Source organism: Dreissena polymorpha, chromosome 12, assembly GCF_020536995.1.
Source record: "Dreissena polymorpha isolate Duluth1 chromosome 12, UMN_Dpol_1.0, whole genome shotgun sequence".
Lineage (NCBI taxonomy): Eukaryota > Metazoa > Mollusca > Bivalvia > Myida > Dreissenidae > Dreissena > Dreissena polymorpha.
The window spans coordinates 60,877,236-60,890,102 of record NC_068366.1 but is presented as its reverse complement, the minus strand read 5'-3'; the positions used below and the strand labels follow the sequence as shown (position 1 = coordinate 60,890,102).

Sequence of the window (12,867 nt, the reverse complement as noted above, 5' to 3'; positions counted from 1 at the left end):
AAAAAAGACGGATTTAACCCATATGAGAGACATGAGAGACACTAGAGGATTATCTCCAGGATCCCACAAGGGTGCATGGGGTTCTACCCGGATGGATTTGGACGGATTTTGTCATGTCTTGGAAACGTTATAAGTTACTTGGAGAATTACATGGACTTATTGAAATATTTCATTCACAACTAATATAAAGAATTATATGGACCTCGAAACATTATGTTAACAACTGAATAAAAAAACAAAGAACTATTAATTGCGTTTATTTGTGTATGTGTTATTACGGTATAAAAGGCACATATTGTTTACCATCGAGAAATATTTCGACTGCGTGTGGCATGATGGCATTTGGAAGGTTCTGAAAAAAAATAACATTGACGTAGTGCTGATGCAAGTCAGCCAAGAACTCTACGTAAACGCCAGCAGCGTCTGCTCCCCTCCTGTTTAACATTGTCCTTATGATGACATTGCAGGAGATCTTTCACGGCCAGAACAACTCCATCTCAATCGTTGGAAGACCAATTTTAACTTAAGATTCGCTGATGATATAGATCTGACAGGTTGCACCAGCAGTGAACTCCAAGACCTCACCGCCAGGCTCTTTGAAAGATAAGGAGCACACGGGATGTAGGTCAGCCAGAAGGAATTGAACACCATGGTTAACATCCTGAATAACTCCAGTAAAGACATCAACATGAACAGCGAAACGCTGGAAGAAGTGACCAGCTGTAATTACTTGTAAGAAACCTTGTCCAAGCATCGTGCTAGTACCGCTGAGGTCCGAATTACAATAGCCAAGGCGACCGCAGCAATAGCCAGTCGAGCAATGGATAAGTAGCTCCATCAGCTTCCCCACGAAGAGGCTCTACAAGTCTCTCATAGTCTCCATCTAACTGTAAGGCAAAGAAACGTCGGCGCCTCGCACATAAGTGTCTACGAAGACTGCTCCGCATCTCAAACATAGAGAACACTACCAACGAGTACGTCTGGAACATGACAGCGGCACTTGTTTGCCCACAAGAACCCCTCATGCCGACCGACAAACGACTAAAGCTGGCCTTGTTTGGACATGTCACCAGGCACGAATCCCAGTACAAGACTGAGATCCAGGGCACGCTATTGTGAGATCCCATTCTAGGTCAATAAAAGAAACACTGGATCGACAATGTGAAAGGGTGGGCTTTCCTTTACTGCATCGAGTTTATACCTCTACCTTGTATATAAGTTCTATATACTTGCAAGCTTTTCATTTCACATGAACCTCATCGGTGTAACTGCATGTGTGTGAATGCATATTGGCATACTGTGTGTGTTATTTCGTTTTCATCTCATGTTATTTGCTTTATTTAACCCTGTGTGTGTACGTTGGCCTCGATGTGTCTTACTGCACATTAGCCTGCAGGTGTTTTACTTCAAATCGAAATGATTGTGTGTTACTGCACATCCCCAGGTGTGGAACTGCACATGCAACTCCAGTTAGGTTACAGCTCATTTACCTCATGTGTGTCTGCACATTGACTTCCATGTATATTACTGCACATTGACATCTTAGTCTTTTACATTGCACATTGACTCAAATGTGTGATACTGAAAATTTACTCAGAGGTGTGATAGGTTACATAAACTCACAGATTTACATTGTACATTGACCCATAGGTGTGATACTGTAATTTGACTCTCTTTTGTGCTACTGCACATTGGCACATGAGTGTTTTACTGTGCAATGCCTAACAGGTGTGTGTTACTGCACATGAACTCATAGGTTTCATACTGCACACTGAATCACATGCTTGTGCATTGCACATTGACTCGCAGGTGTGATAATGTGCGTTGGTTAACCGGTGTGATACTGCACATTGACTAAAAGGTGTGCTACTAGATATTGACTTCCAGATGTGTTACTATATGTTGACTGCAGATGTGTTACTGCATATTTGTTTTATCCTGTATATTGACTCACATGTGCGATACTGCTCATTGACTCCTCATGTGTGATACTGCACATTGATCTGCATATTGGAACACATGCATTCGATTGCACATTGGCTTAAATGTGTAATACTTCACAATGACCAACAGGTGTGATACCGCACATGGACTCATATGTGTGATACTGCGCATTGACTCAAAGGTGTGATAACGTTAATTTCCTTACATGCGTAATACTGCACACTGACTCATATGTGTGATACTGCACTTTGACTAACTAGTGTCCTACTGCCTATTACATCACTTGTGTGCTTCTGCACATTGACTCACATTAATGATACTGCACATTGGTACACATGTGTTTAATTGTTCAATGACTCACAGGCGTGTGTTACTGCACATTTACTCACATGTGTGGTATTGCATATTGACTCACAGTTGTGATGCTGCACATTGACACAAATAGGTCTTGTGTTGTACAATAACCCACAGGTGTTTATAACTTAAGATTTACTCACAGGTGTGATACTTCACAATGACTCACAGGTGTGATACTGCATGTTGACTCACATGTGTGAAACTGTACACTTACTCACAGGTGTGATACTTCACATTGACTCTCTTGTGTGATACTGCACATTGACTCACAGTTGTGATACTGCACATTGACTCAAAGGTGTGATACTTCATATTGACTCTTAGGTGTGATACTGCACATTAAATTACAGGTGTGATACTGAACATTGACTCAAAAGTGTGATACTTCATATTGACTCTTAGGTGTCCTACTGCCATTGACATAGGTGGGATACTTAATATTGAGTTGCACGTGTTATACTGACAATTTACTCATATGTGTGATAATGCAAAATGACTCAGAGATGTGATACTGTACATGGACTCACATGTGTGATACAGCTTATAGAATCTCAGGTGTGATTATGCTCATTGACTTATACGTGTTTTACTGTACATTTACCCACAAGATATACATTTGTACATAGACTCACAAGATGTAATACTGTACATTGACTCACAGGTGTGATTCTGCACATTGACTCGCTGATGTGAAACTGTATATTGACTCAGATGTGATACTGTACATGGACTCATATGAATGATACTGTACATTGACTCAATAGGGTTATATTGTACATGAACTCACAATATGTGATAGTTAACATTGACTCACGTGTGATATTGTAATTTGACTCGCTTGTGTGATACTGTACATTGACTTACATGTGTGATATTGTGGATTGACTCACAGGTGTGATACATTGACTCACAGGTGTGATACTGTACATTGACTCACAGGTGTGCCTCTGAGATTGACTCACTGGTGTGAAACTGTACATTGACTCACCGTTGTGATACTGTATATTGACTCACAAGATGCGATATTGTATATTGACTCGCAGGTTTGAAACTGTATATCAACTCACTTGACAAGTGTGAAATTGTACATTGACTCACAAGATGCAATACTGTACATTGACTCACAGGTGTCACCCTGTGCATCGACTTGCTGGTTCCAAACCGCACATTGACTTACAGGTGTGATATTTTACTCATATGATGCATAGGTGTGATACTCCATATTGACTCACAGTACCAAGAACTCATGTGCTTCTAATGTTGGTGCACACTTCAAATAGGATAGTCCTGCTTTCCTGCATATTGACTTGTAGACCCATATGATTAATTATGTCCCTAAATAAGATACAGAACGTCTATTATCTATAATTGAACATTACGCCTTAATCTGAGATAATTTATACTTCAATGGAGATTATTTTGAACTATTTCAATCAAATCACGCCTGTTCGTTAACCTATCAACACTTTTTCTTGGTAGGCTTGTTTACCAGTACATAGTTCATATACTTATGACCTACTTGAATGGGGAGAATGGCCATAAAATTCTTTTCATGACCAAAACCCACACAAAATATGTTGACAGGCTATACATGAAACTTGAGATTCCCCAATTATTAGTTGGTGGCTCTACCAATAGGGCTAATTAACCCAATTCTTAGAGGGAGATTATTAGACATTTGCTGTGTGCTTTGAAAACACAAGTTGTTTACGCTGATGTCGTTGTATTATCATACTTCTTACATAAGTAATAGAATAAAGCTAGGCATGCTACGGTTGGTGTTGCTTGAAAACATTATCTGTCCTGATAAACATTTTTGCTTGCAAAATGCTAAAACATTTCAAAGTCATTTTTGTATTTAACTTAATTTTCTTCAAAAATACTTTGCGGGCAACCAATTAAAATTAAGCCAGTTACGACCATGTTTTCTATATAAAAAATGAACCTTTTTACTTAAATAATTTTATTTAAACATTTTAAAATTATTAAGTTATCTTGATTTTGTTTTACGAATGATCAAACATAGAATAATACGGTCTGTGTATAGATCATTTACTGATGAATATTACATATGTTGAAGCGATTACAAACTCACATAAATGTCAACACTTAAAATCCTTTTTGTTCAAAAAGTTGAAACAATATAGCTGAAGAAATTAACACTAGGTAGGCCAGATTGTACAATTACTGACAATGAGCATGCTGCGATGATGATGCAATTATTGCACTGAAATCAACACAATAGTCTTTGGGCAAGTTTATTTCAAACAACCACGTTCCTTATGAACCTAGTAATGCCATTATGCAACATGCACACACAATTGTGAATTTACAGTCAACATACAGACATTTTTTTTGTATATCCCAAAACCAACCACAATCAGTAACAATCACATAACCATCTCTTCTTTATTACATGGCAAAAGATGTCATGTATAAAAACATTGCAGTCTTATCATAAGCATATCAAGCGCACTTTCTCTATGCAATATTTACATTAATGGGTAGATTCTTATATAAAAATAACAATCCAAATGTAACAACTTTTATACCTTTCAAGATCTTTTTCAACAAAAATAGCTGTCTACCTGCACAGAAACCATATGCGGTATATGGATATGAAAACAACTATTGCCAAGAAACCTCCAGATATTGCAAATGATATTTGTGTTTTTTTTAATATGCAACCAATCACACATGCAAGAATTACTTTTAAGTCCTCCGCAAAACAATGTTAAAGCAGGTTTTCTTGATAAAAATATGACACCAACTTCAAAGGCACATGTTGTTTACCTATGGTCATAGGCTTTTTGTGAATTTTTAATTAAACTTGAAACTAGAAACATGTTTTCCACCAGTAACTTGGCCTGACACTATTAGTATCAATATACTATTCTCAACCTTAAAAGGTCCATGATTTGTCACACATTTCACCTCCTACTTTTCGTATAAATGAACATTTTGTGCCATCAACCACAAGGATAAGGTACAAGGTTGATGAATGATCTTCCTGATCACTTGGCCCTCTTCTGCTGCCTACTGCGGTAGATGTCATTGACAGGAGGTGCAGGGCCCATGTTTGAGTCTTCTTCGTCACTTCCCTCGTTCTCCGTGATTCGTCGTTTGCGACCAGATGCGTACTCCAGTGAAAGCAGGGTACCGGCATCATACTTGATTGGTCCGTCAAAGCCGTTCTCTATGATGGGTGCTGGGAAAACACAGGTTTTGAAAGTTTTATAATTATCACTCGTGATGCAGTAATTAAAATGAGCAGTTTGACAAAGCAAGCCAGAATTGTTGAATTATCAAAAACAAGAAATGTGTTTGTCAGAAACACTATGTCCCCTTCTGCGCCGCTTTGATTTAGTTTTTTTTACCTTTGACCTTGAAGGATGACCTTGACCTTTTACCACTCAAAATGTGCAGCTCCATGAGATACACATGCATGCCAAGTATGAAGTTGCTATCTTCAATATACCAAAAGTTATTGCAAAATGTTAAAGTTGGCACAAACCAACAGACAGACCAACAGACAGGGCAAAAACAATATGTTCCCCACTATAGTGGTGGGGGACATAAAAAATAAACATAACAATTGTTTTCATAGTTTGTTAGATATTTAGTATGCATGTTTTCTGCAGGCATCTTATCTGCAATTTCCACTGACAAGTGTTACAATAAAATGAATCTGTACATTCATAACAAAATACTATCTTTTAGAAGTGGAAACATTATCAACAGAAACATACCATCTGGGATTTCAAGCTGCTTAAAGTGCTCCAAGAACATATCCATCTTCACAAATGGTCCCTGTAATTGAAGAGTAGCCAAATTGAATATTTGCAAAAACAGTGAAGTCAGTTATTAAACATGTCAAGATTTTCACAAATAATGGTGAATTCCAACAAGATCTAGTATTCATAGCATTTTAATATCTTTATTCAACATGAAATGATTAACCACTATGGATAAAATCATTAGACATCCATATGGTTTATATTGTTCTGTGAGAACATGCCAGTATGCATGTGCTTAAAGTCTCATCCCCGATTGACCTGTGCACTCTGCACAGGCTAATTAGGAACGTGACTTTCCTGCTAAACTGGATTTTCAATATGTAGAAACTTCAATTAAACGAAAAATACCATAAGAGCGGAAAGTGTTGTCACTGCTTAGCCTTGGCTAGTCTGGGACGACATTTTATGCACATGCATTAAACCCAGTTTTCCCAGACATGGAGATACTCACATGAAAGCACTCTGGAGGGGGCATCATGGCCATCAGTGAGGCAGCTGCATCAGGCGGAGGAAACACTCCACCAGGAACTATGTGGGCGTCCTTTGCTGCAACAGGCAACAACACAGCATAGGTCAAGGTATACAGATACACATGTAGTATTTTGTTTTAACTAATTCATCATATCTCGGTGGTCACTTAACAAACTCCTACTTTTCCTTGGCAAGCTGTAATAAGCACATATACTCATGCCAGTTACTGACAATTGCCCTTTTTGAATCAAATCATAGGTAAGGAGATATAGACATAATCCATGGCGAAAGGTGTAGAGAGACATATTGTTTTTTCTCTTCAGAGTTTACTGTTAATTAAAACTCCTAATTGAATGGAAGCCACAACTTTAGTTCATGCTCATAATCAGAAACATAAAGGGCTTAATGCATGTGCCAAAACTGTCATCCCAGATTAGCCTGTGCAGTCCCCACAGGCTTATTAGGCACAACAATTTCCGCTTTTACAGATTTTTTCATTTTAATGAATTCTTCTACAAGAAAATCCAGTCTAGGTGAAAAGTGTTGTCCCTGATTACAGGCAAATCAGGGACAACAAATTACGCACATGCATAAAGCCAAGTTATCTAAGAGTGCGTTTCATACATACTGTGTCTTAGCACTTACGGACAAGTATCTTTGGTTTGAAGGGCAGCCACTGGTTCAGATCAGGCTTGGGATACTCGGGGCGTTTCTTGCTCTCCTCCTCCTCCATCACAATCTTGGCCACCCTGCTGGACGGCATCTGTACCACCTGCTTCCTGATCAGGTCCTGTCAACAAACAGGGTCAAGGTCAAGACAATCCAAGGTCAAGACAATCTGTACCACTTACCTTCTGATCAAGTCCTATCAACATACAGGAAGACTCTTCAAAACGAAAATTCAGTCTAAGCAGAAAGTGTGTCATGGCTTTCAAGATTCATATGTGAAGAGTCATTATTGAGTGTGAAATCGACCCACAGAGGAAATGATTTCCCCCTTACAATGATGAAGTAGTATCAGTTTTCAGGAAATCCTTTCAGACCTCAAGACTGTAAAGTGTTAAAGAAGTTGACACAAAAGTTCAAGAATTGGATCTTTAAAATTGGACCTTTTTATCAGATTTAATCTTCACACAATCAGTATATACAACAAGAGCACCGCATAACGCGTGCCATGCTTGGCTGCGGGTGCAGTTTTGAATAAATGAAAGCTTGTCAGATTTTTTTTTAAAGAGGTCACAGTGACCTTGACCTTTGACCTAGTGACCCAAAAATGGGTGTGGCATGTAGAATTAAAATCAAGGTGCAGCTACATACGAAGTTTCAAAGTTGTAGGTTGAAGCACTTTGATTTTAGAGCAAATGTTCAAAACATTGACAAAATACTAAGGTTTTAGCACAAAGCGGACGACACAACACAACAACAGACACGACGAGCTGGCTATGACAATACCTCGGGTTTTCTCAGAAAACAGCCGAGCTAAAAACACATTTTACCTAACAGTCAAGTGTTTAACCAAACGACATTTGCCTATCAATGTTTTAAATTTATGTTTATATAGGTTGAATCAGCAAGTTAAGTATTGCTCAATTGTAAGTAGCTTTATAAGTGTGTTTATCTAGCATTTCCTTGAAAAACATACTGGTTCAATCAGCACTTCATTTACCTTGATTAGTTTTATTATTCCGTCATGTCAATTGTTGGTCTTATTTCAGTTTAGCTAATAAATGTTTATATGCTCATTTGTTTGTTAGATCTCTAATAGTTTCAATACAGTTGATAAATAAATACGATTTGTACGTCATTTCAATGATCTAATGATTGGTTAAATTCTATTAAATTGCATTCCATTGAAGTATATTCTAGAACCTATTATGTTCTATGTAAAATTTCCAAAATAGTCATCAAAATATGCTCAAGTAAAATTTCCAAAATAGTAATTAACAAGTTTTGTTTTTTCTAACTTTAAAACCCATATCACATAAGGTAGAATCAGTACTTGGCCTCACATGATATCCAAGTGCCTTGAGCTCTGACTGGCTACATGGGAACAGGTCAGCATACTTGTAGCGGTCTATCAACAGAGCCGTTTCCTTGCCTCCAAACTCCTGGATCTGAAACAACACAATCTAACCAGTGAGCACCACAATATACATAGATGGGTTGATATCACCAGTGAGAGTTCCATAAACTGATGGCATTGCTATTTGCTGACAATTTTTTGTACGTACAAAACAGGGCATAATTCTGCTGAATTTCAGATAAGAGTTATGGGCCTTGGTCTGTTACATAAAATGATGATCTTGTAGTGGCATTAATCTTTAAGCAAAGCTGCTCACAGTTACAGATCTTGGTAAGTAAATATTAAGAAAGATACTGAACACATATGTTATGTTTTATTTCATCATCTGAGTAGAAATACATTTTTTGAGTAATTGCTTGTAAAATGTTCAACAAAAAGAGACAAGTCCACTAAATTGCAAGACGGATTTATTTAACATAGTTAGTTAACAGGCATATACATTTTGCTCTAATTCAATACCTGCTGTTTTAACAGTACTATGGAGATATGGCATATGAATCTTAACCTGAGCACTACACAGACACCACTAGTGACAAATGGGTGCATTGTGTAGCTCGGACTATTGGGCAAAGAGTCCAGCTAAAAATGTTTTGAATAAATATTACTTTTGTCTGATCATACTCAAAAAATTGAAATAACCAATTGTTCACTTAAGTTCTTAAATTAAGTCAGGTATAAACACAAGCATAGAATTCAATGAAATTGTCTTACATTTAAATACATTAAAGTACATGTATCGAGTCCAATTAAATGCTTTCAGCACACCCTTGAAAGTAATGACAACTTGAGCAAGCAAGACAGGTCGAGTAAGGCCTAATAGATTACTGCTCATTTTGCATGGAGAAATTTCATAAAATTGAGTCGCACTCCATATTAATGGGGTTAAATGCATCTGCTTGCAGTGTTTTCCAATGATTAGCCAGTGCAGACTGCACAGGCCAATTTGGGACAACACTACCCACATGCATTAAACCCTCTTTTCACAGAGCGAGGCTCAATTGTAAAGCAGCAGGATTGTTGGAATGGGTTACCTTCTCTATTGCCTGTGAACGCCGCTTCTCCACCTTGATTATACTGGCCAGGTCACCCACTTCTGACTCAAACGCCAGGAATCGACTCCAGATATCTCTAAAAATGGGAACCAGATGCAAAGTGAACAGAGATACAAGGCTACAAACAACTGTCAGAAAGGCACCGGCTCCAGATATTTCATATATAACGAGAACCAGATGCAATGTGTTAAGGGATACAAGGCTACAAACAACTGTAAGCAAGAAACCGCATCTGAATATCTCTGAAAACCAAAACACGGAAACCAGATGAAATGTGTACTGGGAGATGTTACAAACAACTAACAGCCAGGAGACTTATCTGGATACATGTGTATCTCTGAAAATAGGATCAATAGGTTACAAACCAAGCTGATGCATATCAGATGTTTTCAATACCACACAAAATATTAAATTTAATTATCTTTATGAAACAAACTAGGGTAAGAAAATATGGGTAGCCTTGTTTCTTCCTAGAGATAAGACGATATTTTCCAAACTTGTGGAGATTCAGATTACAACTATTGTGACTGTCATGTGTAGTGGATATGGTGTCCACCATGCAACCGGAAGATCCCAGATTTGATCCACACTCAGAAATTCTCAAGAACTTTCAAAGACACCAAGTAATGGTTCTTCCCAGGAAATGAACTTGTGTGTCCTAAAGCCCAGGATTTCATTCAGCTAGTATTAATAGGTTTACAATAACTAATGTGACTTACATAGACTTCTCAGGGGCTATCTGACCAGAAGACAAAACCCTCTCAAACAACACCCTGGTGTTATTGTCCTCTGAAATAAAATAAACCCAGATACTGAGAAAAAATGGTTTAATGCATGTGTGTTAAGAGTTGTGGCAGATAAGCCTGTGAAGTCAAGCTTAAACTGGATTTTAGCTTAGACTTCCTTTAAACGAAAAATACAATACAAGCTGAAAGGGTCGTCCCTGATTAGCCCCGGCACAGGCTTAAATGGGACAACACTTTAAGAACACGAATTAAGCCCTGTTTTTGCAGTGCATGGCTCTATTTCAAGAATCTGTAACATTCTATGTACAATACTTAATAAATACTTAATAAAAACGATTTGCCTTAATATTTTCTGTTACTAAAAGAAGGTCAAGGCAAAAGAGATGATCTATGGGTGATTTCTTCAAGACGGAATACATAAAATATTTTACTATACTTTTTTGCCTATTTTTGAAGTTTTCTTTCATTAATACTTAAAGCTAGTATCAACACTTCCTGAAAGAATTCTTACTTTAACTTTTGCTTGTTTCTGATATATTTTACATATTGAGACAGTTATAAAGCAACACATGACAGTTCTTACCATTGAGATGTGACATGAAGTCCACATATGCCCTGATGTATTCTGGGATATCACCAAATTTCTTCAAACCCAGTTCAAATATCTTCAGTGCTACTGTCTTCTCCTGTACCCGTAAGTAAAGAGTTAATATAAACTTCTTTTTACATACAAACATGGCCTAAACAACATTAAAGGGAGCATATATGATTTTAAAATTTCAAAATAAGAGCATGTTGAAGTCAACACATTGATCTGTTTTTTTGTTGCACAACCAAAAATTGTGTTGTACAATCAAATCTGCACAGAAAATTGGGATTTCTCAAAAATGTACATGTTTTTGTATATATTTCTGCTGTAGAGTCAAAAAATTATATAAATTGCTAAAAAATCTAATTTCGTTGACTTCTGAATTTTTATTCTATGTTCTAATATATTAACTTTAAATCTTTTACACTTTTGTATAGCTAGTATAGACTCGCTTTAAACCATTCCCACTCAGAAGCAAAGTGAAAATGGCTATGTGCAAACAGCAAAAACCAGAACAGCCTGCGGGTAACTTTCAGTTTGTTCAGGTTAGATGCTGTTTGCTGCTCATCCGTATCTTAGGTTGATAATGAAGCCTTTATAACTTGAATTTAGTAAGAAAGGTCTTTAGTTAAATATAACTTTTTAAGTGACTACAAATGCGTCAAAATACGTATCTAAGTGGTAAAGCGTTAACTATCTGGAACTACATTTAGTGTTCAGGGCCGGTATTCACCAAACAATTGTTAGACTTCAGTCTAAGAATTAAGAATATTCTGTGAATTGGAATATTCAAGAATTGCTTTAATTTTGAGTCAAACTTGTCATTAACAGTCTCTATCTACATCTTTCTTCATGTTAAACTTTCTGTTAAGGACATAATCATCAATGGTAGCCTGAACATATGCAAAAATGCTTGATGTATTTTTCTTGGTTATAAGTCTGTTTGTACTTCATCTGTAAGTGTACGAATGGGTAGGTGAATATGGGTCCAGGAATCAGTCATAAACATCTTACTGCTCCTGACCTAACAAGACAATTTTCCATTAATACCTGCAACACTACAGTTAGCAAAGCTGTTTTACCAAATAGGCCACACTCTGGAATAACCTGGCTTTGTGCATGTGTGTAAAGTGCCATTCCAGATTAGCCTGTGAAGTCTGCACAGGCTAATAAGGTATGACATATTTCCGTTAGTGTAGTTTGTTGTTGAATGGAAGTCACTTTGTAACAAAAATACTGTCTGTGAAAAGGGAGGTCCCTAATAAGACACAATACTTTACACACGCATTAATCATCTTTTTCCCAATGCGTGGCTCAAACATAATATATCCAGAAATGATTTTTAAGGCAAACAAGACTATTGCCAAGCAATACATGTCCCCTACCGGTGAAACTCCACCATTTTCAGCAATATTTTTAGTATATTTGTTGCCATAGCAACCAGAATTCTTGACGTAAAAACAAAATTAAATGATGTGCATAATCTACATATTGCCATCTATCCATATTTCAAGTTTCATGAAAAAATATGAAGAACTTTAAAAGTTATTGCAGGATCCACTATTTTCAGCAATATTTCTAGTCTATTTGTTACTATTTCTAGTCTATTTGTTGTCATAGCAACCAGAATTTGTGCATAATCTCCATATTGCCATCTATCCATGTTTTAAGTTTCATGAAAAATATGAAGTACTAAAAGTTATCGCAGGATACAATGTGACAGACATAGCGCGACCGTAAGTCCCCTCCGCATTTTCCGGTTCTTCAAGGGAATTTCTGATGAATAAAATAATAACAATTTCTTCAAGTTTAAAAGGTAATACCCTTC

General features: G+C 37.1%; 1 protein-coding gene across 2 annotated transcripts in view; it reads right to left on the bottom strand.

The window, feature by feature from the left end:
• Positions 1-4,545: 4,545 nt before the first annotated feature.
• The window catches only part of LOC127853505 (cleavage stimulation factor subunit 3-like), a 39,418-nt gene continuing 31,096 nt past the window's right edge, over positions 4,546-12,867 (bottom strand). For both annotated transcript variants that reach the window (XM_052388060.1, XM_052388061.1), the window contains 8 exons: positions 11,034-11,136; positions 10,424-10,493; positions 9,684-9,780; positions 8,579-8,683; positions 7,215-7,359; positions 6,550-6,644; positions 6,051-6,111; positions 4,546-5,509 (listed from right to left, as the gene is read on the bottom strand). In XM_052388060.1, the coding sequence (XP_052244020.1) occupies positions 5,316-5,509; positions 6,051-6,111; positions 6,550-6,644; positions 7,215-7,359; positions 8,579-8,683; positions 9,684-9,780; positions 10,424-10,493; positions 11,034-11,136 (870 nt within the window). In that variant the 3' untranslated portion in view covers positions 4,546-5,315. The remainder of the gene's footprint in view (positions 5,510-6,050; positions 6,112-6,549; positions 6,645-7,214; positions 7,360-8,578; positions 8,684-9,683; positions 9,781-10,423; positions 10,494-11,033; positions 11,137-12,867) is intronic.